General features: G+C 38.8%; 2 protein-coding genes across 3 annotated transcripts in view; one reads left to right on the top strand and one right to left on the bottom strand.

Moving 5' to 3' along the window:
• bzw1b (basic leucine zipper and W2 domains 1b) overlaps positions 1 to 4,113 on the top strand; it is a 6,368-nt gene extending 2,255 nt beyond the window's left edge. Inside the window, exons 3-12 of the mRNA XM_079880653.1 lie at positions 1 to 112; positions 198 to 292; positions 783 to 848; positions 974 to 1,109; positions 1,185 to 1,294; positions 1,746 to 1,916; positions 2,007 to 2,153; positions 3,385 to 3,523; positions 3,603 to 3,725; positions 3,835 to 4,113. The exon at positions 1 to 112 is cut by the window's left edge and continues 65 nt beyond it. Coding sequence (XP_079736779.1) covers positions 1 to 112; positions 198 to 292; positions 783 to 848; positions 974 to 1,109; positions 1,185 to 1,294; positions 1,746 to 1,916; positions 2,007 to 2,153; positions 3,385 to 3,523; positions 3,603 to 3,725; positions 3,835 to 3,869 — 1,134 coding nt within the window. The 3' untranslated portion in view covers positions 3,870 to 4,113. The remainder of the gene's footprint in view (positions 113 to 197; positions 293 to 782; positions 849 to 973; positions 1,110 to 1,184; positions 1,295 to 1,745; positions 1,917 to 2,006; positions 2,154 to 3,384; positions 3,524 to 3,602; positions 3,726 to 3,834) is intronic.
• A 466-nt stretch (positions 4,114 to 4,579) lies between these two features.
• On the bottom strand, positions 4,580 to 22,803 carry cd58 (CD58 molecule). Of its 2 annotated transcripts, none has more exons than XM_079880654.1 (7): positions 22,711 to 22,803; positions 22,423 to 22,595; positions 21,731 to 22,021; positions 7,302 to 7,541; positions 7,115 to 7,219; positions 6,791 to 6,949; positions 4,580 to 6,134 (listed from the first exon to the last, which is right to left on the bottom strand). In XM_079880654.1, the coding sequence occupies exons 2-7, from the start codon at positions 22,481 to 22,483 to the stop codon at positions 6,028 to 6,030; spliced, it is 963 nt and encodes a 320-aa protein (XP_079736780.1). In that variant the 5' UTR covers positions 22,484 to 22,595; positions 22,711 to 22,803; the 3' UTR covers positions 4,580 to 6,027. The 2 variants fall into 2 exon arrangements, with proteins under 2 accessions (XP_079736780.1, XP_079736781.1); XM_079880655.1 differs by having other exon boundaries at positions 7,124 to 7,219; positions 22,711 to 22,782.
• Positions 22,804 to 27,896: the final 5,093 nt, after the last annotated feature.

Below are 27,896 nucleotides of genomic sequence, written 5' to 3'. Positions count from 1 at the left end.
GGCCCTGATTTGGAGGCTGTTGCCAAGTTCCTAGATTCCTCTGGTGCCAAGCTTGACTATCGGCGCTATGCAGAAACCCTGTTTGACATCCTGGTGGCTGGTGGAATGCTGGGTAAGAGGCCGTTTGACTCTTGTGAGCCGCTTTGTTTCAGCAGTGAATTATAGTCTTTAACTCAAGTGTTTCCATCTGTGCTCAGCTCCGGGAGGTGCCATATCTGACGACATGACTCGGACTAACTTCTGTCTCTTCACCGCAAACGAAGATGTGAAGACCATGAGAGCGTACGCTCAGGTATGTGAAGTCTCTGTCAGGAATGTGGGTCTAGATGTATAATGGTGTCTGAGGCCTGTTCACAGCTGGTATTAAGATGTTTTAGTTGATCAGATCACAAGTGGACGACACTAAATACGGGATTTAAACAAACTTAGTAAACTTTTTTTTTTTTTTTTTTTTTTTAATTCTTCAAACCAAACTTGGGTCTTCATTTGACAGTTGACGCATGTGACATCAAAAGCTGATGCTCTCCGTTGTCTCCACTCGTGTTCATATGTAAATAGCTTGAGCTTATTTCGTCCATTAGATCAAAAGATCTATAAACTAAATTTACCCGCCCGTAGACCCTCCACTTGAAGAAATCAGGACAGAAGAGAGGGATTAAAACACCAGGTGTAAACGGGAATGTGTCTCCCTCGTCTACTTGTGATCCGATCGACCAAAACGCATCTTAATACCAATACTTAATATGTTCTCAAATTGACTTCCTGTTTTTTGTTTGTTTTAGGTTTTTAACAAGTTAATCCGGCGTTACAAGTACCTGGAAAAGGGTTTCGAGGAGGAGATCAAAAAGGTAACTTGAATCTAAAATGTCAGCATATAACATTAGACTTGTAAATCTTTACAACATTTACAAAGACTAGATTTTCTAGACATTTTCTAGTCTTTACAAAGACTAAAAAAAAAATTCTTCCCCAGTTGCTCCTGTTCCTAAAAGGGTTCAGTGAGTCCGAGCGCAACAAGCTCGCCATGCTTACTGGCATCTTGCTGGCTAACGGGAGCATATCCGCCTCAATCCTGGGCAGCCTCTTCAATGACAACTTGGTCAAAGAAGGTACGTCTGACACACACACTCAGGTTTTCTCTGATTTGCTTGTTTCTATACTGAACGTGGTGTTGCTTTAAATAGGAGTGTCTCCGGCCTTCGCTGTGAAGCTGTTCAAAGCGTGGATCACTGAGAAGGACATCAACTCTGTGGCCTGCGCTCTGCGGAAGGTCAGCATGGACGACCGGCTGATGGTGAGTCTGAGTGCATCAGAATCAGCCTTTATTAGCAAGTACAATAACAAGAGTACAAAACCTATTTCTATAGCACATTTAAATCTGCCGTTGAGACCGTGCTTACCAGCATAGATGATACAACAAAGCAATTATGTAGTCACACACACAATTAACCTGTGCGCTCAATCAGTTCTAAGAGCCATACTAAAAACATACGACTTCAGACTAGACTTAAACATGTACTAGGAATTTTTCCTAGTGCACAGGTGCATAAAAATAGTAAGGAATTAACATTAATAAAACAGACTTCCTTTTTAAAATGTAACTACATCAGTGTAATTGTGTGCAAAAAGTCAGTTTGAACTTTTGAAGGTGCAGCATATCAGAATATCAGAGTGAGTGATTAATGTAAGTGAACCCGTTTTGTTATGGCAATCATCTCGACCTGTTAATGTGTGTTGTGTTGCAGGAGCTGTTCCCGGTAAACAAGCGCAGCTATGAGTATTTCTCCAAGTACTTCTCTGACGCTGGGCTGAAGGAGCTGTCTGACTTCTCCCGTAACCGGCAGTCGATAGGAGCTCGCAAGGAGCTTCAGAAAGAGCTGCAGGAGCAGATGGCTCTGGGCGTCTCCTTTACTGAGGTCCGTGAAGACGCTTTACTCGAGCCGCTGGCGTTCTGCCTCAGAATCTGTGTTGAGAGAAAATCATCATCTCTGATCTGTTTCTTCCAGATTATCTCCAGTTGCAAGGAGGAGATGAAGCGGAGCAGCATCTCTGAGCAGAAGATGATCGGGATCATGTGGACCAGCATCATGAGCTTGATGGAGTGGAATAAGAAAGAGGAGCTGGTCGCTGAGCAGTCCATCAAACACTTGAAGGTTAGAGGAGGGTTATCGAGCTACATCTACATCATTCGGGATACACTTCAGGACGTCTGTCTCCAAGTTTTTCCAAACGCTTCTCGTCCATGCTAAATATTTAATAAAACCCAATTAAAGATGACTGATACCAAGATGTCAGACATAATGTTCACATGTTGTTCTTTTGTAGGGCCCTATGAAATATAAATTTATATTTTCCAAATTATTTATTTTTTACTCTTTGGATTCCATTTTAATGGTTACATATTTAGCTATCAAAAAAGCTTGTCTAATTCAAATCATTAAACTTGTACAATTTAACAACTTTTTGGATTTTAATAAATTACATGTTTAGCGCCGTTTTTTTTTTTTTTTCCTCAAATTTAATTTTTACCAAGTTCTGTTTGTCTTATGAATTCTATTTTAATGGTTTAAATTTAAAAAGCATGTCTAATTGAATTCGTAAAAACTACTTTCTTCTTTTCCTCCCCAGAAATGATGCATTTTAATTTTGGTTATTAAATTAATGCATAAAACAATTGAACTTTTAATTGAAGTCAAACCACATTTGTCAGTGCTGCGCAACAGAGCTTTACTGTTAGAAATGAAAACATGGAAGAAGTTTAATAACTTTAGTGTTCTTACATTGAGACCTAGCTAAATTCTGCTGTACAACAGTAATATTCGTCATTTCTTGAAGACCTTTGAGTTTCTGTGCTTGCTATGACGATAGTTTTTCTCAAATGAAACCGTAACATGCTCAAGTGAGCATTAAACCATAAAGACTTCAAATCTGAATCTGTGAATGAATGGTTTCATGTACCACACATCTGACAGTTTTCAGCCTCTATATGAGCATCATGTGAGTTTGGTACATGAAACCATTCAGATTCATATTTGAATAGTCTCTTTATGGTTTAATAAAAGCAGGTCAGTACACTTGAGTCGCAATAGACTAGTCTGTGAATATTAATTTATCTATTCCTCAAATCTGACATTCTGTGAAGTTCCACGTAATACAGTAAATTCTGTCTTGATATCTATCGGTACAAAACATGTCGAATCAAACAGCATTTTAAGTTCGGGAGCATCTTCAAAAAGTTCAGTTTTTCCAGGACACAAATGCTGCCTCTATTTTATTTGAAAAATATTTTGGTAATTTGAGAACCAATCTGTTGCCTGATTCTCTATGCTGGGTCAATACCAGTGAACCTGTTAATATTGAGCATCCTCTTGCCTTTCTCCTCAGCAACACAGCCCTCTCCTGAAGGCCTTCACCACTCAGGGCCTGTCTGAGCTCACGCTTCTGCTGAGGGTTCAGGAGTACTGCTACGACAACATCCACTTCATGAACGCCTTCCAGAAGATCGTTCTGCTGCTCTATAAAGGTAGCGCTCCTCTAATGCTGACTCGAGTGCTCCTGAAGAGCTTTATTAGACCGCTCCTAACCCTCTGCTTCCCCTGCAGTGAATGTTGTGAGTGAAGAGGCCATTCTGAAGTGGTACACCGAAGCCCATCTGGCCAAAGGAAAAGGCTTCTTCCTGGAGCAGATGAAGAAGTTCGTGGAGTGGCTGAAGAGCGCAGAAGAGGGTGAGTAGCCGGCCCAGTTAAACCTGATGGTTTCTACAGTTTCAAGGACAAATCTCCCTCTGGATTCCTTTATAGCTCATATTTGATGTGAGTCTGTCCTGTGTTTCAGAGTCTGAGTCTGAGGAGGAAACGGACGGAGACTGAAGCCTGATCGCCTCGTTCTGGAATAATCTACTGCCAGAAATGTCTTGTATTTTGAAGCTGAAGGGTCCAGATCATTCAAGGGCTTAACTTGCAGAACTGTTTTTAAAGTCTTGATTTGTTCTGTACTACTCAGTTTTTATATAAGATCTTTTTAAGATGTTAGTTGGATATGTACTTGCAGTGTGACTTTTTTTTTTAATCTTCATTTTGACTTGATTCTAGAAAAATAAAGAATATAGTCCAAGTCCTGCTTCAGTAGTTCTTTGAAGTTTCCAACTCGTTTAGGAAGACAATAGCACCCTTTTTGGTCACTGGTCATGTGACTGGACTGGAGTAAATGAGAAGTTAAATTCAGTGACTTGCAGTCCAGTTTGAACACCTCAGGGTTTGTGTACGTGACAAAGATGTACTAAAAACAGAAATTTTTCACTTGTGTACAGCTAACATTATCAAATGACCCCCATTCACACGGATCTGTGAACTTAAATCGCTGTATTCTGCTGTCAGGCCAGTAACTGGCTGTCACTTTTTAAAGAAACGTCCCAAATTAGCCAGATTTGATTAAATCTCAGGGTAAATTGTCTGAGATTATCAGGTAAATCGATGCTGATCATGGTTTTGGGGAATGCAGTGATTGGCTGACGGCAAGACATCAATGTAATGATGGAGCGTCACAGATCTGACAAACTGTTTTCTTGGCTCCAGAGATTCATCAAGTGATTAAATGACTTTATTTAGAGTTAAGTGAAATGTACGGTTACATGATTCCTAGTTTCATGATTTCTAGTATTTGTACAGGCTTGACATTTTTATTTCAATGTATTTCAATTCATTACATTTGACCTGTGAATTAGATTTGTTGTATGACAGCATGAAGTTTTTTAAAGGTTCTCTGCATCAAGCCACTCCAATAACAGCTGTTCAAATTAATGCACGTCTCAGACCAACTACATCAGTAAGACTCCAATATAATTAAACTGATAAATGACTGTCTTATGATGGACTACACTTGTTTTAAATTATTTAACTATTATCGTCCCTGGTTCACTAATGTACTACTGTAAAAAAAAAAAAGCTGGGTAACACTTTATAATCTCGTTCAGTTGTAAGTCATTTATAAGTGGTTAGTTAATGATGAACTAATCATTTACAGAACATTCATAAATGATTGGCAAGTGATATACTAACATTTTATGTATGTTTGTAAATTACAAGTGATTAGTAAATAATTAACTAATCATTTCCGAAACATGACTATGCGCTCATAAATGATTAATAAGATGTTCATTATTTTATGTATGTTTTTTAGATTCAGATATAAGTCATTTACATTTGATTAGTTAATGATTAACTAATCATTTACAAAACATGAATATGCGGTTCATAAATGTTTAATAAATTATGGGGTTTTTGTATGTAGCAATTAGAGGGTGCAGAAAGTGTTGTAAATGCCTTAAATACACATACAGATCATTTGTAACAGGTCAGTAACAGTGTTCAACACAATGATGTGTAATCGCATGAATAAATCATTTACAACACTTTCTGCATCCCCTAATCTAGTGTAAACTATTCATCACTTGTAAATGTGTTACACATCATTCGTAATTACCACTTCAAGAATCAATAGGGCATAAGATCAACGAATCGTATCTACGAATGATGTGAAACACAATTACAAGTGATGAATAGTTTACACATTAGATTAGGGGACGCAGAAAGTGTTGGAAATGATTTACACATCATCTATAACAGGTGTTGAACACTGTAGTGTGTAGTGTAAGTGCTGACTGGTGAGGGTATAGACAGCTGTCTTCTGTAGTGTAGTGTAGTGTAGTGTGTAGTGTAGTGTCTTCTGTAGTGTGTAGTGTAGTGTAGTGTAGTGTGCACTGCAGTGTAAGTGCTGACTGGTGAGGGTATAGACAGCTGTCTTCTCTGAAACACATGGAGTCTTTAACCACTGTACTCCTGATGTGTGCAAAACAAACAAAAAAAGTTTAAAAAAATGAATCATTTATGAAACGCATAGTCATGTTTTGTAAATAATTAGTTAATTATTTACTAATCACTTATAAATGACCTACAACTGAACGTTATTATAAAGTGTTACCCACATGAAGCACCATGTAAAAGATATTTGGGTCCTGGGGTGTTTAAGTCAGTTCTGTGTTCCTGATGTTGGCTCTTCACATTTATCTTGTTCTGGTTCAATGAGGTTTTGCTCTTCAGCAGGTTTCTCATCCTCTTTATTGTCACCATCTTTTTCTAAAATACAATGTTTCCAGAAATTATTCCCTGACCAATAAAATGATAAAGCAGTTTAATGACAATTTGACAAGCCAGAAAAGGGTAAAATTTAAATCTGTTCTAAATTTACTATAAAATTACAAAGCTATAATCATTTGTGTTTTAATTTCTATAAAACAAAACTAGTCTTATAACTTATGAAAAAACACCTATTCAAGTACAGTGAGGACATTTTTAAATTGTTTTTTTTTCTCCATTTAAAAAAAAAAAAGTGCTGTATATTGTAGAAACAGCCCGGTCTCACCCCAAAACGTCATGTACTGACGGGTCTTGACCATACGGCAACATACGACGAAAAGGGTACCCCTAAAACGTCCATATGAGACGAAGACATAAGCGCACTAGCAGCGCCTCCTAGCGGTACCCTAACGCATACCTAACCCTACCCATAACCCGAATAGTCACATATGGACGTTTTAGGGGTACCCTTTTCGTCGTATGTTGCCGTATGGTCAAGACCCGTCAGTACGTGACGTTTTGGGGTGAGACTGTGTTACAGCTATAGAAACAGGAAGATGTGCTGTTGTGATCATGTATGTATCTAAACAGAGCAAGTCGTCTTTAAAGGAATACAGTCAGACTGACGTCCAGTCAAACTCTCTAAACATGCTCACCTGATTCACTGCTCTCCTTCTGCTCAACTGGTTTACTGCTCTCCTCCCGCTCACACAGAAGTGCTGAATTAGCCGTTTCAGCTTTTTTCTTATCAGTCATTTCTTGACTATTTTCCTGTCTATCCCCACTGCCTTTTCCACTCTGCTTAGAGTCCTTTGCTGAAAAAAAGTAATAATGACTCAATTATGTGGGATTATGAGCTTAAAATATATCAGTGCATGTTGAACTTTTAAACTACAATAGTAATTATAACTAGATTGATATGTAAACGGGAAACTGAAAACCATATCACATTCATATCTTTATGGTTTTGAGCATCTTACCGTTCTTACCCTTGTTTTTCCAAATGAAATAAACAGCCACAGCTATGATCACCAGAACAACAGCAGCGATGACAGATAATGCAACTGGTAGAATGATATTCTGACCTGATTGTGGAGGACATAACAATACTCATTATCTTCATCATGAACTGCACTTGAGCATTACTGTAATGAGCCTGAAGTAAACCTGTGTCGCAGTGTTTCAGAGTGAAGCTGCTGCTCTTCTGGCTCACTTCATTCTTCACAGTGCACGTGTAGACTGACTCAGGCTCCTCCTCTCTGCTGATGTGAAGCTCTTGCCCGACCTGTTGAGCTGAACCTGGTCCAGTCCATTCATAAGAAACATGAGACTGAGATGACACTGAGCAGAGCAGTGCTCGTGAAATATTGTTCAGATTACAGGTCACGATCGGCTCCTGTACAGCATCTGAGGGAACAGCGAATGGTGGATTTAGATGCTACGTAAACGTAAATACTTTATAACAAAACTCATCTCGTGGCTGTGGAAGCTTGTTTCTGCCACAGAATAAAGACATTTAAAAGATAAGTGCAACTTTTATCTCACAATTCTGACTTTATATCTCACAATTCTGACTTTATATCTCACAATTCTGACTTTATATCACGCAAATCTGACTTTTGTAGCAAATTAGCTGTATGAAATATTAATAATCAATAATAACTTGTTATAACTGATTATGAATATTTGGATCAGTTAATATAATTAATTTAATGTCGTAAATTAATATTACAATCAATTAACCTGTTTGTCCCGTGAACACTCAGGGTTAATTGTTTATTAACTCTAAGAAATGTACATTTCCGGGGCATGGGAAATGTCTTTCTTTTTTTTTTTTTACTTTTCTTTTTTATTGTTTTATATGTTTTTTGGTAGAACACAAAAGAACAGAACAAACAGGTCACTAGGGGTATAACATACAATTATGTTATTCATAAAGTGTTAATGTCAAATCCGGGGTTACTCTCCCAGTAGTCTCAGAGTAGTGAGAGGAGAGAGAAAGAACTTTTTCTTCTCTTCTTCTTTTCTTCTCTCTTCCCTCCCTTTCCTCCCTTCTTCCTCCCTTCCCCCCTCCTTCCCTTATAATAATATCCGGAGAATAATTGTAATTGTCCTTTCAAGTCAATAAAAGGTTCAAAGTCCCATCATACAACATACAAATACAGAAAATGTTTTCATTGGACAAGTATTTTACATACTGAAAAAAAGAAAGAAAAAAAGAAAGAAAAGGGTGGAGAGTCTCTCAGATATAGTATTACCAATTAAAGTAAATGAGAAAAGAATAAATAAAATAAAAATAATAATTTGCATTACACTCACAATATCTCTTTATGCTCAATCCCTATTCCTATACATTAGCCATTTTGACCAGCGCTTGTAAAATTTATCCATGTTTAATCGTAAAGAGAAGGTCAGCTGTTCCATATCATATATTTGACTTACAATCTCTATCCACTCATCTTTTTTTGGAGGATTCTTGTGCAGCCATTTCTTAGTTATTGTTTTTTTTGCTCGCAACTAATAATATATTAAGTAGGTATTTGTCTTGAGTATTAGGATTTGTTGGTATATTTCCTAAATATATACAGTGCTATGCATAAGTTTAGGCAACCATTGAGAGCAATGCAAATCAAACTAGCTTTTAGGCTAACTGAAATAAAACCATGCCAATCTCTAGGTATGGTGAATGCTATGATGTGGGGCTATTTTAATTCCAAAGGCCAAGGGAACTTTATCAGGATGCATAGTATCCTAAAAAAAAAAAAAAAAAAATACTTAAAAATAAAAATCTGCCTGCCTCTATGGGAATTTAACATAGTGGTGCCCAAACTTATGCACCCTGTTTTTTAAGGAAGAACATTTATTTATTTACGATACATTATTCATTCACAAAGAAAATTGGTGTCCTTAAAGGTTGGATTTTTCCTAATTTTTTAAAATAAGGCATTAAGTTAAATTTGCAAAATATGATTTTTTATTCCTCTTTTTAGTCAACTTTAGCATGGTTGCCTAAACTTATGCATAGCACTGTAGTACTGAAACTGTACTCCGTCTCGAATCCCAGTATCAATTTTATTTCAGTGACTATCTCTAACCAAAAAGGTTGAATCATTGGACATTTCCAGAATATGTGAAAGTAATCTGCCATAGAAGTATTACATTGTCTCCAACAGAATGCAGATTCTGGTTTACCATTCTGTAAATATTTTCTTTTGGGAGTAATAAAGAATCTTATGATATTCTTCCATGAGAATTCTCTCCAATGACCTGAACTGGTGGTAGTATACTGTGTTTTGCAAATGTTTAACCACTCTTCATCAGATAAAATTATATTAGTTTCCTTCTCCCATTTATCTTTCACATATAATGTAGAGTGATTTTTAGAAGATTGTATACTTGAATATATTCTTGATATCAGTTTCTTGTGAGTCCCATTCTTATACGAATCAATAAAAATACTGATCATATTCATTTCAATTTGATCATTATTTTTAATATTTTTATTATAATGGTTCCTAAGCTGTAAATATCTAAAGAAATCTTGTTTTTCTAAAATATAGGTGTCAGTAAGATGTTGGAAGCTCTTTAAACCTGTGTTGGCTGAGATTGTACAATATGATGTAATGCCTTTCATCGTCCATTGTTTAAACCTTGAATCTAACTGTGCAGGTTTAAAATCATTGTCATACGCCACCCATCTTAACAACCGTGCTTGTTTCTCGAGCTTAAAATTTTTACATTCCTTGAACCAAATATTGAGAGGAACCATCGTCCAATGACTCAGTTCACTAGAGTATTTATTCCTAGTGGCTTTATCCCCCAATAAGGAGGGAAGGGGAATGTCCAGCTGGCTAAATTCTAATTCTTTCCATCTTGCTTCATACTCATTATTACACCAACAAACTAGATATTTCAGCTGTGCCGCTTTGTAGTAATCTTCTAAACAGGGAAGAGACAGTCCTCCTCTCTCCTTTGATAATTGTAATGTTTTAAGTCTGACCCTAGGTTTCTGATTTTTCCATATGAATCTAGAGATCATTCGGTTCCAGTCATTAAACTGTTTTTTCGGAATCTCTACAGGCAGCGATTGGAATAGAAACAGTAATCGTGGTAAAACATTCATTCTTATACTATCAATTCGATTACATAAACCAAGGGGTAAGGGCATCCATCTGTCCAAATCTGTTTTTAGTTCTTTAGTTATGGGTTCATAATTTATAGTGTAAATTTTTGTCATATTCTTTGGTATGATAACTCCTAAGTATTTAATATTAGTTTTCCACTTAAAATTATATTTATTACGTATGTTCTCCTGTGGTGAATAATTAAAAGAGAGGGTTTGAGTTTTGTCTAAATTTAATCTATATCCAGAGTACCAACCAAACTGCTCAAGGCATGACATAAGTTTAGGTAAACTGGAGTCGGGGTCAGAGATCGTCATAAGAATATCATCTGCATATAAACATATTTTATGTTCATTTCCTTTAAATTGGAATCCTGGTATTTCTACATCTTCTCTAATTGCTTGAGCAAGTGGCTCTATGAATAGTGCAAAAAGTGTGGGACTTAAGGGGCATCCCTGGCGACATCCCCGTTCCAGTGTAATTGAATTAGAAATGCTACCATTTATTTTAACCTGTGCTGTCGGTAAATGATATAGTGGTTTAAGACATCCTATAACATTTTCATTGAAGCCAAAATGTTGCAGTACCAGGTACAAAAACTCCCATCGTACGGAATCAAAAGCCTTTTCGGCATCGAGGCTAATTACCAGAGATTTAGAGTTACTTTTGCTTATGCTATCAATCAAAAATAATGCCCGTCTCACATTATCTTGTGTCTGCCTATATTTCACAAATCCTGTTTGGTCGGTATCAATCAACTCAGGAATTATATTTTCTAGTCTTTTTGAAATTATCGAAGCATATAATCTATAATCTATATTCAAAACTGAAATAGGTCTATATGACCCACATTCCGTCTTATCTTTTCCAACTTTTGGTATTACTGATATGATAGCTTGCTTCCAGGATATTGGTGTCTCTCCCCCCTTAAGAACATGGTTAAAACATTTTAACAGCATAGGTTTTAATAATTCCTTAAATTTATTGTACCACTCTGCTGGATACCCGTCCCCCCTGGTACTTTATTTGTCTTTAAATTTGATATGGCCTTATCAATTTCAGCTTCTGTAATTTCTTGTGTTACCAGTTTGTTTTGTGTAAGTCCTACTGATGGTAAGTCTAGAGATTCCAAAAAATGTTCAATAATGGAAGGGTCCGCTGCTTCTGGTTGAGAATATAATTTTTTATAGTAGATTTCAAACGACCTTAATATATCTTCTGTTTTATAGCACGTTACATTGGTTTCTGGATTTCTAATTTTGAAAATTGACCTTTCAGTTCGCTGTTTACGGAGTTTCCATGCTAACATTTTTTTAGCTCTGGGTCCATTTTCATAATACTTCTGTTTGATATATTTAAGTTTGATCTCTACTTGTTTATCAAGTATCTTATTTATTTGTTGTTTTTTTACTTTTATTTCATCTAAGATTTGAGGTTTAATATTCTTTAATTTCTTTTTTAATATATTCTATACATTGGGGATCATTTAAGAGGCTAGTGTTCAATCTCCAGACAGTATTCTTGGGTTGAACATCCAAATGGAGTCTTAAATAAACTCCTGCATGATCTGAAACATCTCTAATTCCTATATCACAACCTATAATTCTATGCCTGTCTGATTGGAGCATGAAAAAATAATCAACCCTTGAATAGACTATATGAGGGTGAGAGAAAAATGTGGAGTTCCCTCCATATGTCAATCATGCCAGCTTCCTTAAGCATTTTTTTAATATAAAGAGATTCAGAATTGATCTTTTTTGCTGGATTTGAAGAGTCTAGGGTAGGTTTCAGCTGTACATTCCAGTCCCCTCCGCATATAAGTGTGCCTGATACTTCTGAAGTTATTAGCTCAAATATTTTCATAATTAGTAATTTATCTTTTCCAGGTGGTCTGTAAACATTAAGTAATGTTACTTCTTTTGAATCAAGGATTCCTTTCACCAGAATATAACGTCCTTCTTTATCAGCTATTTGGCTGGAGAGCTGGAAAGTCACCTTATTCGATATCAGTATTGCAACACCTCTTGCATTTCCTTTAGTGTAGGATGAATAAAAAGTGTTTCTAAATCCTAACTTTCTCAGTTTTTCATGTTCAGTTTGTACTAGATGAGTCTCCTGCCAAAAAATTATATGTTGGTTCTCTCTTTTCATTTTAGTTATAAGTTTACTTCGTTTGATAGGATTTTGCAACCCATTAACGTTAAGTGTAATAGTTCTATATTCTTGTTGTGACATTTATCTTCTGATGTACTATCATATAAAAAATCCCAAGTGACCTTAACATTGTAACACAAATAACACAGAACAAAAAAGTGAAAAAATAAAAGAATGTACAATCAAAGGAAACTACAACTTCCATAATCAAAGTTCCTTTTAAAGAAACTTCTATTTGGAAAGGAAAAACTTCAATTAACGAAGGGCCTTCCCCGTGCAAACTGACTCTATAAATCAGAGCACGTCTTTTCCTCAGCTCCCAGACATAGCCGTTGTAAGTCTTTCAAGCTATAACGTCAGCTCAACTAATAATAAACCGCCAAAATCAAGACTCTGAGCATGAACATACACAGATATAACATAATTCTTGTATAAAACTTAACGTTACCCTTGTTATATTAAACTACTGTTTTAGTTGATTTCGAACGTCACGGTTTTACTGATAATTTACCCTGAGTGAGAGTCAAACAGTTTCTCCTGTGTCCCGGCGGAAATCCTGGAGTCTTTTCCGTGCCCTCTCTTGATGGTCATCTCGGTTGCGTCGTGGTTTCGCGCCCGCTGTTTCCCAAGACATTTTACTCAGCCTCTCCATTGAAGTTGATGTGGCGGTATCTTCTCTGATGTTGGCTGTGGTCAATCCTTTCTTTTTTAGGTCCTCCATCGCCTCCGTTGCGCTGTTATAAACAATGGGACCATCTTCAAAAAATACCCGAAGTTTAGCGGGGGGTGGTGTCTGGAAACGGAGACCCTTCTCTTTGAGTAATTTCCTGATAGGAGCGTATGCCTTCCTCTTCTTTTGAGTTTCAGCCGGATAATCCTGGTCGAAGTACACTCGCCTCCCTTTCAGGTAAACTTCCCTCTTTTTCCATGCCGAACGAAGGACCAGCTCTTTAATCCTATATTCAAGAAAGTACAAAACAACCGATCGGGGATTCGCATTTGGCGGTGGTTTAGGGCCGAGCGCTCTGTGACAGCGCTGTATCCCCAGTTCAGTATCGGGGAGGGACAATTCTGTCTTGATGAAATTTTCAACAACCTCCTGTATGTTGTCATCTCCGGCCTCCTCAGGGATCCCGTACAAGCGTATATTGTTTCGTCGTGATCTTGCTTCAAGATCTGTCAGTTTTATTTGCATTTTTTGTTGGATGTCGAGGGTTTGACTTAGCACATCTCTAGCCTCCGCGTTCCACTCTTCCAAATCCGCCACCCTGTGCTCGGCCTCCTCCACTCTATTCACTGTGTCTTTCAAATCTTTGGCAATTTCGTTCAGTTTAAGGTTGATGTCTGTACTCAGGCTTGCCAAGTCTGCTTTCCAGTCTCTGGAGAAAGTCTCTTTAAAGTTGTTTAATTCTGTGTTCACGTCAGATCGGAGTGCCTTAATTTCAGAATATATAGCGCTGATGCAAACTTGCATTGTATCCGCGGCCTCGTTCTCGCCAGCGTTGTCATCGTCATCATTCTCCTTTGTTTGTCTCTCGTTTTTCTCAGGTCTTTGGGTTGATTTGCCTCTAGCTTTTCGTTGTTTCTCCCCCTCCATATTTGCTTATCAATTACACGGCGTAAAGTTATATTAAGCAGGGGAGTATAACCGACTTGTCTGGGAGCTCGCGTTCTACACTGCCACTCGCCTCGACGCCATACCGGAAGTCGGGAAATGTCTTTCTTAATTTACAGTACTACTAAGAGCAGTAGCCAAAATGTATATGATAAGTGACTCCAATTATGAGCTTGAGACACAGACAACTTTACGTGTGACATGAACAATATTTTATTAACTAGTCTAAACACTTAAACTACTCTAACATACACACACATTCATGCATACAGTTTACCAAGGGAAAGAGAGCTGAAGCAGAATACAGGAAAGCAAGAAGTTATAGCATTGTCTGAAATTCAGCAGATCAACAGCCTTGAGCAAACCATCAGTTTAGTTCTAACACACCCTTCTTTAAAGGGGTAAGGATACTTAAAGGGATAATCCACTGTTTTTTCATATTAAACTATGTTAATTCCTTTAACTAAGACGAGTTGATACATACCTCTCTCGTCTCAGTGCGTGCACTCAATCGCTCTGGCGCGCGGCGACACTGATAGCACTTAGATTAGCCCAGTTCATTCATTAGGATCCAAACAGAGATGAAGCTAGAAGCGACCAAACACCTCCACGTTTTCCCTATTTAAATACAGTTACACGAGTAGTTACACGACCAAGTATGGTGACAAAATAAAACGTGGTGCTTTTCTAAGCGGGTAAAAAGTATAAAATATAATGTATGGTGGAATAGCACTGGGAGCACTTCGACTCGGCGCAGTAATATCATCACTCCTGAAAAATCCTCTCCCTCTCACTTCTGTCAGTAGAACCAACGTGACTTTTTACTGCGCCGAGTCGAAGTGCTCCCAGTGCTATTCCACCATACATTATAGTTTATACTTTTTACCCGCTTAGAAAAGCGCCACGTTTTATTTTGTCACCATACTTGGTCGTGTAACTACTCGTGTAACTGTATTTAAATAGGGAAAACGTGGAGGTGTTTGGTCGCTTCTTACTTCATCTCTGTCTGGATCCTAATGAATGAACTGGGCTAATCTAAGTGCTATCAAAGTGTCGCCGCGCGCCAGAGCGATTGAGTGCACGCACTGAGACGAGAGAGGTATGTATCAACTCGTCTTAGTTAAGGGAATAACATAAGCCGCTTTCTGACCGGAGGAACCTTTTCACAGTTCCTAGAACTATTGGCTAAAGTACCCGGATGTCGGCGTGTTCGCACCGCAGGAACTAGGAACGATTTTAGTTCTAGGAACTCCATTTGGAGGAACTAATTTAGGTCCTACTTCAGAGTAGGGTCTAAACCAGCACTATAGGAACTACCCGTGACGTTAGTGTTCGCTGATTGACCGAACGCACGCAATACACCAGCACCTGCCATTTTTAAAACGGCTAGAATGTAAACACACAGATTATAGCCTATATATTTACTCCAGAAACTAGATACAAACATGGAAAACAGTGATAGATGGGTCTCTAAACCTTTATGCTGAAGAGAAAATACAACGCAACTTTGAGGGGACCAAGCCAAACATGATTATGTATTTCTGCTCAGCTAGCATCACTGGACATCAACCACACGGCATAGGCTAATAACCTTTTTTCATATACTGTCTACTTTCTATAACAGTTCTATCTAATAAGATATTAACCCTTGTGTTATGTTGCGGGTCAATTTGACCCGTTTAGATTTTCTAATTGTTGGAAATACTGGTTAACCTATGTTTTTTTTCTTGATATTTTGTGACTTTTTCTCATTTATCATCATGAACATGCATGCAAAGTTTCAACATGCTGGTGTTTTTTGACATATACAAACAAAATTACTGTTCCTTTCGTGATGTTCGCGGGTCAATTTGACCCGCATATTTTAACGCTCTAAGGCAACTGTACAGACCCAAAATAATAACATTTCTTGGTTATATTTTGTTATTTTATTTTTTTACTACCTTATGAAGCTAAAAAATTTAGTTTTCCACACTTATTTCAATGCAGAAAAATATTTTGTCAGCCACAGATGGTAAAAATTACCTATCATTTATTTTTTCAAGCTACCTGAAATAATATTAAACATTTTTTTTTTTTCTTGATATTTTGTGACTTTTTCTCATTTATCATCATGAACATGCATGCAAAGTTTCAACATGCTGGTGTTTTTTGACATATACAAACAAAATAAATGTTCCTTTCGTGATGTTCGCGGGTCAATTTGACCCGCATATTTTAACGCTCTAAGGCAACTGTACGAACCCAAAATAATAACATTTCTTGGTTATATTTTGTTATTTTATTTTTTTACTACATTATGAAGCTAAAAAAATATGTTTTCCACACTTATTTCAATACAGAAAAATATTTTGTCAGCCACAGATGGTAAAAATTACCTATCATTTATTTTTTCAAGCTACCTGAAATAATATTAAACATTTTTTTTCTTGATATTTCTTGATATTTTGCATGCAAAGTTTCAACATACTGGTGTTTTTTTTTTTGACAAATACAAACAAAATTACTATTACGTTTGTGATGTCCATCATAGGCAGCTATTCAAAAGCAACTGTACAGACACAAAATAAAAACATTTATTTTATGTATGTCAGGGCATCAACTCCAGTTCTAAAGTGTAAGTGTATCTAAAAGTGCTCTAGCCCAAACCAAACACACTTGAAAAAGCTAAATCATGGTGTTCAGAATTAATTGCAAATTACAAATGAAAATTTTTGATAGAAGACACAGATAGTAAAATAAGCTCTCATTTATATATTCAAGATATCTGAAATATCTTGAGACTTCGACATAGACAGCAGGAAAAATGAGCTCAGATTAATTGATTAATTGTTCAGTTATGATGTTCTAAGCAAAAAAATAAAATAAAAAAGTAAAAAAAATGTATATGCAAATATATATAAATATAACGTATATTCAAATTTTAAATAGTTTTAAAAAATGGTTAAAAAACATTTTCATTAAATCATATCTTCAGATATATATTTTTGGGAATATTTGACAAATGCTGATATTAAAAGTTTACAGTTTGAACCTGAATCTTTGTTGTTTTTCATAGTGTGATTTTTGAGGAATTGTATTGAATCCAATGCGGGTCAATTTGACCCGGACCATAAGGGGAGTGCACAGAATTCCAACATAACACGAGGGTTAAACAGTACTGTTAGACAGATCGCTAACTAATAAACACAGAGAATGCGAGCATTGTTTACTCTGGCGTTCTCAGCGCCGCCAGAATAAAGGTCCGTCACGCCGTCAAAATAAAAGTCAGCGTGCTTGCGTCACTTCCTTACCCCTCCTACCAGTTCCTATGGCCACTTGGCCAGTGCGAACGCAAACAGCAAAACCGAGTTTGGGGGAGAGTAGTTCTTAGAACTGTTTAGAAGTGGACAGTTCCTAGAACTAAGTTCCTGTAACTACTTGGTCGGAAAGCGGCTATAGCTTAATATGAAAAAACAGTGGAGTGTTCCTTTAATGTATCAAATAATGAGACTAAGTTTGATATTTGCATGTCTCGCCCATTTGAATTAAACTGTCCTGATGCAATTTGTTGAGGCTCCAGTTGATCTTTGCTGATGTGGTCTTGATGAGAGAGAACCAGTGGTAGTCAGAGTATCTTTGGTGAATGGAAAGACAAGGCCGCAGCCTGGCACAAGCTTGGTGGGTCCTTAGAGGCTTCTAGTTCAGCATCATCTTCACATCAGCATTTCAGGGAAGAGTAAGAGAGATCTGATCTTGTGATCAGTGAATTTTAAAGAGTGAAGATGTCACACCCTCTGGAGGTGCAAGAGCCAATAAGACATGTTTTCCTTTGGAGGGAAATTCCTTTTACGACCCATTGTTCAAGCAGGCCTTTGAACATGTAATTTGATTGGATGTTTAACACAAGAATCTTTAAGATGCCCACAATACCAATGCGTCACAAAGTTAGCAAAATGTAATGTAAATTAACAAATCGGGGACGAAGATTGGAGTTTATAGAGACCAAACATGCCACACATATGATTTTAGTTGACCATAGTATGCAAAGTCTGAAACATTAACCCAATAGAGTTTACAAGAATACAAAAGCCACACCACATAAAAGCAAAATCATGAGGTGGGAAAATTAGATACATGTTTATACCAGTGGGGATTTCTTTAAGACTGCAAGGGAAGCTCGGCTTCCCCTATAATGACAAAAAGTAATGGTCAAATATGTACTATTGTGTTAATATTTTATTGACTAAAAATGCGTTAGAAAACGTTCATCTCAAAGACGAGTTCGATCAGAATCAGTTACATACAGCAGGTCGGCTGACTCGATCTCCTACTCATACATTCCCGTAGCGTCACAGTGCATTTCCCTGTTGAAGCCCAGTGTCAGTGACTTCAGTGGAGCTGCTCTGAACATTTTTTTTCAGCGCTTCGAAACTAGACGGTCATTGGATAAATGCTGCGATTATGTCCCGCCACGGATGCTCAGCGTCTCTGGGAGTGAATGAGGAGTGGGCTGGCCCGGACTCCGGGCTTCTGCGTGATGATTGGAGGGTCTGTCAAAAGGCTGCGTCTCCTTTTGATTGACAGCGATTTCATACAATAAAAAGTCGCTGATGTTGAAGCTGTTCGAGCTCAGTCCCATCGCGGACTTTTCAAAGACAAACTGCTGCAACCTATTTCTGGGTATTTGCTTGTCGAAATTGCTAGCCAATTTTCATAATACATTTCACACAATTCTGTATATACCTTTATTATATTATTACTTATTATATTTTTTATATTATTATTAGTAATAATTAAAAAATAATTATTAAAATAATTAAAAAATATATATTATTAGTAGTAGTATTATTATACTTTATTATATTATTATTTATACCTTTATTATATTATTACATTTATACAATTATATTTAACTCTGCTGACCATTGAGAGGACACTGGTCAAGTCACTGGAAAAGACGCCTAGTTGGTGCGACAGGGTCACAGAGCATTTTCTTGAAAAAGAACGTCAAATTTACGTATAAATAAATGGACAATTGTTATGATGTAGGCCGAAAATGAGCTTCCCCTCTTTGAAAGACCAGCAGCCGCCACTTGGTTTACACATTTCTCAAGAATATATAGGATTAACAGGGTTTATTTCTCCTTCTCATCGAGAATTAAGTGAGAGTTACAGCTCTCTGCAATTTCCTTTTGGGGTCGTAAATCTCTTATCGGTCTCAGTGTGTCCTGTAACAGGAAACCCGGTTCTGCCAGTGTGTTGGCTTCATTTGGGATGTTAGTTGTTGGGGGAAGTTTCACAGGCCTTTGTTGGGAGAGTGAGTTTGCTGGATTATTCAACCTGTTAAGCTTCACCAGTGCGTCGGCGCACTGAAGCGTTTTTTTATTTATATAGTTCAAAGTTACTATCAGATTTAATGTTATACCTTGACAAACTATACATCATTAAAAAGATATAATACTCAAGTTTCAGTATTTGACCACTATTGTATTCTGAGAAACTTATAGTGACAGTTATGTCTTAATTTGTGTCAGGAGTTATGAAATGAAAAAATGAGTCGATACCTTTAATATGAATTATGCGCGTCAACCGCTTTCATTCATAAAAAACTCCCGTGCTGTCGTCATGACAGCGATACACAAAACAACGTCCTTCAGGGCTTTAGCTCAAAAATGTGCAAACTTGGAGAAATATTGATATATTCTCATAGATTCACGTCATATTCCTAAAGACAGGAATAATATTTATTGAATTTATACCCAAATGTGTCGATGTAATCATTGTGAGCGCTTCTTACTGAGATGTGCAGTGTTTTCAATTCATACCAATAGCCTGAGGGCGCTATATGCACAAAAAATAATCCATATATGGAACATGAAGAAGAGCCATAATCATGTGACATTCCAGGACGTCACTGCTACACACAAAGCTACAGAGATCCCGCTGTAATATGCAGATAAAAGATGTTTTGAAGACAATAAACATGTTTGCTATGATATTTGATTTGCCTGTGTTCTTCAAGCCATGCCAGGTATTTTCATAATAATAGATTATATTTATAATGTAATGCTAATCGATATAGACTTTATCATCGTGCATAAAACTATAAATAATGTTTTCTGTCTGATTTTTTTTTTATCTGAAGCCAAATTAGATCACAGAAGTTTATTTAAAACACTCGATTGCGTTATGAAGTAAGTTTGGAGCACAAACATGGTTTTAATCTCATAAATGGTCGTGTATTGATGGTGTGCTAAGCTAACATGCTAGCTAGCCCAGGTGCACCTGCCACCAGGGGTTATTCTTTTATGAATTTTGTTCTAAATAAGAATGCTTACTGATATGTTTTAGTGCATTTGACCACTATTTAGTGCACTTCAAATGTGAAGTGAGAACTTTGATAAAAGAAATTAGGGATTGAAACCATACGAATAGCCAGTCGTTAGTAACTATAATGCAGACAAAAGAAATGCATATTTCGAGCCATAACCAGGCTGGAGAGGTGTGAATGTGTGCAGGGGGAGACTGAGACTGAATGGGGCTCGTTTGCACCACAAAACAATAGAGACAAAAGACGATGCTTAGACGATGACTAAACATCAGTAGCATTTTTAGAGTAGCCTAATCAAAATAAAGTCATGACATGATCTTGAAAAACATTTAACTAAATACAGAGTTTTAGACTTATTATCTTCATATTTTAAATATAACATGGTCAGACATGTGGCTTTAGCTGTAGTGCATTTCTAGATTGCTCCAGTGCCAACTTCAATTTTATTTTCATTAATATGTTTCATAAAAAAAAAAATTCTAATAACTTTACAAAACTTTGAAGCTATTTAAAAAAAAAAAATCATTATGACAATAATTAATTCTACATTTACAATAAACTACCAGGTGTCAGCTTTCAAATGAGATCATACTTGTGCTTTTAGTGCAAAGGGTTCATGAACTGTATCTGTTTCAGTTTGGGTATGTCATTTCTGGGAATTTTTCAAAAGTGGGGTTGCAGCTTAACAGGAATAATTTATATAATAAATGAATAATTTGTGTGTCTGATTGGTCCAGACGCTACACTTTTTATCTCACAATTCTGACTTTATATCATGCAATTCAGAATTGCAAGGTGTAAACTCGTAATTGCGAGAAAAACAAGTCAGAAATCTGAGATAAAAAGTCACAAGTACCTTTTTTTATTATTACTGTATTATTCCATGGTGAAAATAAGCTTATGGCTACAAGACATTGACATTTTTGAAACATATTCTTACTTGCCTAGTTTAATATACGAGGATATTTTACATGATTATAGCTTAAAATTGCATTTTGAATGATTAAAAATGCATAAAGTGATACAGTGATTTTCCATCTGTGTCACATCCATTACCAGTTTCCAGGACTTTTTCTATAAAATAAAAATAAATGACATGGAACAATTACTTCCTGAAAAGTCCATAAATACTTTGTTCTTACATTACAGAGTGAATCATCCATTTCATTCATCAAAAGAATATGTCAGCGTCTGTCTTGAAAAACCACTATAGTTTGTACAGTAGCCTATGTTGTGTTTCGTGTGCTGGTGTAGTCAGATGTCTTAGCTTAACAAACAAGATTTTCTCGGTCATCCAGCTTCACTAGCACAGGTATGCTGATACTCCAGCCAAGCCAACATTAAATCAGTGTAACCAACAATACTGCTGTCTTATTTTATTCTCACTTACCGATAACTTGAACTTCTTTTTCAGAACTTTGCAGCTTTCCATTGATCTGTATTACAGACCTATAAATGCCACTGTCACGGCTGGTCATGTTATGAACCGTGAGCTGTCCAGTAGTGACTTCAATCTCTGATCTTTCCTTGAACTGACCGTAATCTTGAAATTCAACCAGATCATGTTCAGCCACCTTATTTCCATTGTGTGTCCACAAAATGTCTTCAAGCTCTCCTTGAATATTTGGATTTAAAGTCAGACTCGTCCCATTCTCGACATAGATGACAGACGTTACAGCATCTGAATAATATGTAGAAAAGGGGTTAATAAATCAGCAAAGGTAAAGATCATGGTGCAAGGTTAAACATCTAAAATATCATCACCTACATCAAGTTGAGTTTTACAATGAAAATCTAAATGTAGTAGTGAATTAGCCAAGAGATCCTAAATAAATTTCTGGCTGCTGCTTGAACATTGTCTTTAACATTCTTCTTTCTCAACAAAGAAAAGCTCTATTCTTTATGGATACAGTATTTCATTGTTTGCTTTATCCGGATTTGTCAGATTCGCTTGAAGAAGAACTTGTTATGTAAAGCATTTCGACTAAAACAGCTTACAAAACAACTCATAATGAAGAACTTTCAATAATATGTTCAGCATATGAAGCAAATAAACATGACAAGTAAAAGAACATAACTTACTGGATAATTTTGATAGTATTAAACCGATGAAAAGACTCGATACTCCCAAAAGTGGTCTCATGGTAGTTCTACTTTCGGTCAGCTGTTCAGGTGAACGGGTCCGTCAAGCGCTCGCGGACCGAGCGCGATTATCGCAGTGTGTGGCTTTACAGTGCAGTTGTTCGAGACTGAAGCTGTAATTAAAATATGAACGAGTAGGGTATATGTATAATTGTGGCAATTTGTCCGGTTACTGTATTGTAAGCTGCCATACCGGAACACCCTCAAAGAAAAAGGTATGTCACTCACCTTTACATGGCTCTCTGTTTTGTACATAAGCTCCACCTCCTACAGCTGCGAACTCAGACAACCAACACTTCCTGTAGGCTACAAGAGATGTCCGTGAACAGTGAGCGTTTTAGCAAAATATGCTCATAAAGTGGTGAAAAATTATGAGATATTGTTCTTATGTGAACTGGTCTGGGAGTCATTGAAAGGCATCTTATCTGCAGCATTGAAGTGATTAATTAATTCATTCTTTATTCCAGACCCTTAGGGTCCATATCACAAAGTTAAAGAAACAGAAAGAAAATATATAACCTACAAACAGATTTACATACACCAACATTATTTAAGAACATACAAACTTGAGTTTCAGTGCTTCCAGAACCAGGAAGAATACCAAGTGTCACTTATAGGATCATTCAAGACCATTATGATTGTATTTCTCGAGTCACCCAGTCGACACATTCAATTATATTTTATAAATTATATATTTATTCAACATGGGCTATGGTAAATTAAAACAAAGTGATCACGTGAGTTTGAGACCACATAACCTCTGTCAACGTTTCCACGAAACTTCAACTTACAGTAGGCTACTATCAACACTACAATTAATTAGACAACTTTACAGAAAATTGTGCTGTTATGCCTACCTTATTTGTAATCTCATATTATTTTCAGTTAAATTAAGATATTAGTATTAGAATATATGGTCTCACTTTAGATTAAGGTCCAATTCTCACTATTAACTAAATATTGACTACCGATTTTATCTCAATAAACTCCTAATTACTGCTTATTAATAGTTAGTTGTCAAGTTTAGGTATTGGGTGGATTAAGGGATGTAGAATATGGTCATGCAGAATAAGACATTAATATGTGCTTTATAAGAACTAAAAAACAGCCAATATCCTAATATGCATGTTAATAAGCAACCAGTTAATAGTGAGAATTGGACTCTAAACTAAAGTGTTACCGAATGTATTATTCATCCATTATGTTCTTCAAAGCAAAAGCTTGATTTTGTAGATAATCTTGACAATGATCTTTCCCCCCGTCTCGTTTGCTCTTTCCTCATGACAGACAGGTGGTGTTCAGCTATACACTGAGTGCGTATACATTCATCACTGTCCTCACACCTCGTACTCAAAGTAGGACACAACTAGTACTCTAGTACACAAACTAAGGCACGAAACATGCTTCCCAAAACAAAACCAGGAAAATGATCTACCATTAAGAAGATTTGAAAAAATCAGTCATAAACGATTTGAATAAAACAGCTAAATACAATAACATATTTCTGTGTATGAATTTATGTTTTAATAATATATAACATTATGACATAGTAATATTAACAGCTATTGAGTACAGACACATGCAGTGCCATGTACTGGGCAGATTACTTGCCAATTATAACTGGTTACTGATTCCAAATTACATGAAAATTCTAGTCAGTCAACTAAAAATGACATATTTTAGGTAACATATTCTGCCTACTTTCTGATTACTTTAGACCTAACTCTTATATCACATAGATTTGAGTAGGATAATCTTGTACCATTTAGATAAATGGACAACTGGATCTTCCAGTAAAAATGACAGACTTACACCAGACACTCTTGTGATGTATGTCAGATTTTTCCAAACATTTAGTCTGTTTAAACCCACCCTCTTTTCTTACAATCAAATGCAAACTTGTCAATCAACAGCTGATGGATAGAAACAAGTCCACACCGTACATTTAATTTCCATTTTGATCATTCGCTTCACTTAAATGTGCATCACAATATGGAAGAAAATATCTGTTGCTTCTTTTGTTACATTACATTACATGAGCAAACATTCATAAACAGGAAAACAGCAAGAACATTACACAGCCAAAGGTGGATTGCAAATTTATTTACATGGTGTGCAAATAAAAAGGAAAGTTTCCATAGTGATACTGATAAAGGTCTAGGCCCTATATCAGTCACAGTCTCAAATATATTTGCATTAAAGGAGAATTTCTTGAATTATGAACAGGCAATTATGATATTACAAAGGCCATCCATTTGTGGTTGCAGATTCAGACAAGTTATATTTCTAAACCAAAGTCTCAAACGGTTAAAAATATACAAACGAATTTGTGTACATTTGAAGCAAAGTAAAAAAACAAACAATTCACAAACCTAAAACTAATATTTCATTATAATCCACATATACATGCCGAATGTGTGTATGGCTTGATTTTAATGTGTTTAGACAAAAGTCTTTCAAGGTCATGGCCTATTGTAATAGACCTTAGTCAGGGTAGCACCATATTTAACTTTTGACTCTTTGATGTTTAACAACTGTTGACAAAACATCTTTACAAAATACTTTCAATTGACAAAAACCCTATAAATGTTTTTTGAAAGTTGTGAGTTTTGAAAATTACATGTGCTCGATACATTCATAGAGTGCATGCCATTGTAAAGACTGTAAGTCTCTCTCTGACTGCCTTGTTTTTATCCTTTTATCTGCTATAGAAACAGTCAGTCACCTGAGATATGTAATTAGGAAAGCACATGCACATCGGCTTGTCCAGCCTGAAATATAAGCGTTTTTAACACTATTTGAACATAAGAAACAACATTTATGGGACAGGTAATTAAAAATTGTATTGCTGATTTGAAATGTGTTATTTAAAAGTGAGTCTGGAAAGAGGCCGAGGTGGAGCCAGGGTGCCAAAGGACTGAGGTGGAACCGGTGGGAGTGAGGAGTGATGACTGAGGCGGAGTGAGTACTGAGACAGAGCCGGTGGGAGTGAGGACTGAGACAGAGCCGGTGGGAGTGAGGACTGAGGCGGAGCCGGTGGGAGTGAGGATTGAGGCGGAGTGAGGACTGAGACAGAGCCAGTGGGAGTGAGGACTGAGGCGGAGCCGGTGGGAGTGAGGAGTGATGACTGAGGCGGAGTGAGTACTGAGACAGAGCCGGTGGGAGTGAGGACTGTGGCGGAGTGAGGACTGAGACAGAGCCGGTGGGAGTGAGGACTGAGACAGAGCAGGTGGGCGTGAGGACTGAGGCAGAGCCGGTGGGAGTGAGGAGTGATGACTGAGGCGGAGTGAGTACTGAGGCAGAGCCGGTGGGAGTGAGGATTGAGGCGGAGTGAGGACTGAGACAGAGCCGGTGGGAGTGAGTACTGAGGCAGAGCCGGTGGGAGTGAGTACTGAGGCGGAGTGAGTACTGAGACAGAGCCGGTGGGAGTGAGTACTGAGGCAGAGCCGGTGGGAGTGAGGATTGAGGCGGAGTGAGGACTGAGACAGAGCCGGTGGGAGTGAGTACTGAGGCAGAGCCGGTGGGAGTGAGGATTGAGGCGGAGTGAGTACTGAGACAGAGCCGGTGGGAGTGAGGACTGAGGCGGAGTGAGTACTGAGACAGAGCCGGTGGGAGTGAGTACTGAGGCAGAGCCGGTGGGAGTGAGGACTGAGGCGGAGCCGGTGGGAGTGAGGACTGAGGCGGAGTGAGTACTGAGACAGAGCCGGTGGGAGTGAGGACTGAGGCGGAGCCGGTGGGAGTGAGGATTGAGGCGGAGTGAGGACTGAGACAGAGCCGGTGGGAGTGAGGATTGAGGCGGAGTGAGGACTGAGACAGAGCCGGTGGGAGTGAGGACTGAGGCAGAGCCGGTGGGAGTGAGGACTGAGGCAGAGCCGGTGGGAGTGAGGACTGAGGCGGAGCCGGTGGGAGTGAGGACTGTGGCGGAGTGAGTACTGAGACAGAGCCGGTGGGAGTGAGGACTGAGGCGGAGCCGGTGGGAGTGAGGACTGAGGCGGAGTGAGTACTGAGACAGAGCCGGTGGGAGTGAGTACTGAGGCAGAGCCGGTGGGAGTGAGGATTGAGGCGGAGTGAGGACTGAGACAGAGCCGGTGGGAGTGAGGACTGAGGCGGAGCCGGTGGGAGTGAGTACTGAGGCGGAGTGAGTACTGAGACAGAGCCGGTGGGAGTGAGTACTGAGGCAGAGCCGGTGGGAGTGAGGATTGAGGCGGAGTGAGGACTGAGACAGAGCCGGTGGGAGTGAGTACTGAGGCAGAGCCGGTGGGAGTGAGGATTGAGGCGGAGTGAGTACTGAGACAGAGCCGGTGGGAGTGAGGACTGAGGCGGAGTGAGTACTGAGACAGAGCCGGTGGGAGTGAGTACTGAGGCAGAGCCGGTGGGAGTGAGGACTGAGGCGGAGCCGGTGGGAGTGAGGACTGAGGCGGAGTGAGTACTGAGACAGAGCCGGTGGGAGTGAGGACTGAGGCGGAGCCGGTGGGAGTGAGGATTGAGGCGGAGTGAGGACTGAGACAGAGCCGGTGGGAGTGAGGATTGAGGCGGAGTGAGGACTGAGACAGAGCCGGTGGGAGTGAGGACTGAGGCAGAGCCGGTGGGAGTGAGGACTGAGGCAGAGCCGGTGGGAGTGAGGACTGAGGCGGAGCCGGTGGGAGTGAGGACTGTGGCGGAGTGAGTACTGAGACAGAGCCGGTGGGAGTGAGGACTGAGGCGGAGCCGGTGGGAGTGAGGACTGAGGCGGAGTGAGTACTGAGACAGAGCCGGTGGGAGTGAGTACTGAGACAGAGCCGGTGGGAGTGAGTACTGAGGCAGAGCCGGTGGGAGTGAGGACTGAGGCGGAGCCGGTGGGAGTGAGGACTGAGGCGGAGTGAGTACTGAGACAGAGCCGGTGAGAGTGAGGACTGAGACAGAGCCGGTGGGCGTGAGGACTGAGACAGAGCCGGTGGGAGTGAGGACTGAGGCAGAGCCGGTGGGAGTGAGGACTGAGGCAGAGCCGGTGGGAGTGAGGATTGAGGCGGAGTGAGGACTGAGACAGAGCCGGTGGGAGTGAGGACTGAGGCAGAGCCGGTGGGAGTGAGGACTGAGGCGGAGCCGGTGGGAGTGAGGACTGAGGCAGAGCCGGTGGGAGTGAGGACTGAGACAGAGCCGGTGGGAGTGAGGACTGAGGCGGAGTGAGGACTGAGACAGAGCCGGTGGGAGTGAGGACTGAGACAGAGCCGGTGGGAGTGAGGACTGAGGCGGAGTGAGGACTGAGGCAGAGCCGGTGGGAGTGAGGACTGAGGCGGAGTGAGGACTGAGGCGGAGCCGGTGGGAGTGAGGACTGAGGCAGAGCCGGTGGGAGTGAGGACTGAGGCAGAGCCGGTGGGAGTGAGGAGTGATGACTGAGGCGGAGCCGGTGGGAGTGAGGACTGAGGCGGAGTGAG

This window comes from Squalius cephalus, assembly GCF_949319135.1.
Source record: "Squalius cephalus genome assembly, chromosome: 9".
NCBI classification, from domain to species: domain Eukaryota; kingdom Metazoa; phylum Chordata; class Actinopteri; order Cypriniformes; family Leuciscidae; genus Squalius; species Squalius cephalus.
This window is presented reverse-complemented; position numbering and strand designations above follow the sequence as displayed.

Excerpts from the sequence above, each read along its gene's own strand:
- cd58 (XM_079880654.1), bottom strand. The coding sequence starts at position 22,483 with ATGAGACCACTTTTGGGAGTATCGAGTCTTTTCATCGGTTTAATACTA. Across the intron at positions 6,950-7,114 it reads GAAAAACAAGGGTAAGAACG|CAAAGGACTCTAAGCAGAGT; the intron begins GTAAGATGCTCA and ends ACTTTTTTTCAG. Across the intron at positions 6,135-6,790 it reads GAAGGAGAGCAGTGAATCAG|AAAAAGATGGTGACAATAAA; the intron begins GTGAGCATGTTT and ends ATTGTATTTTAG.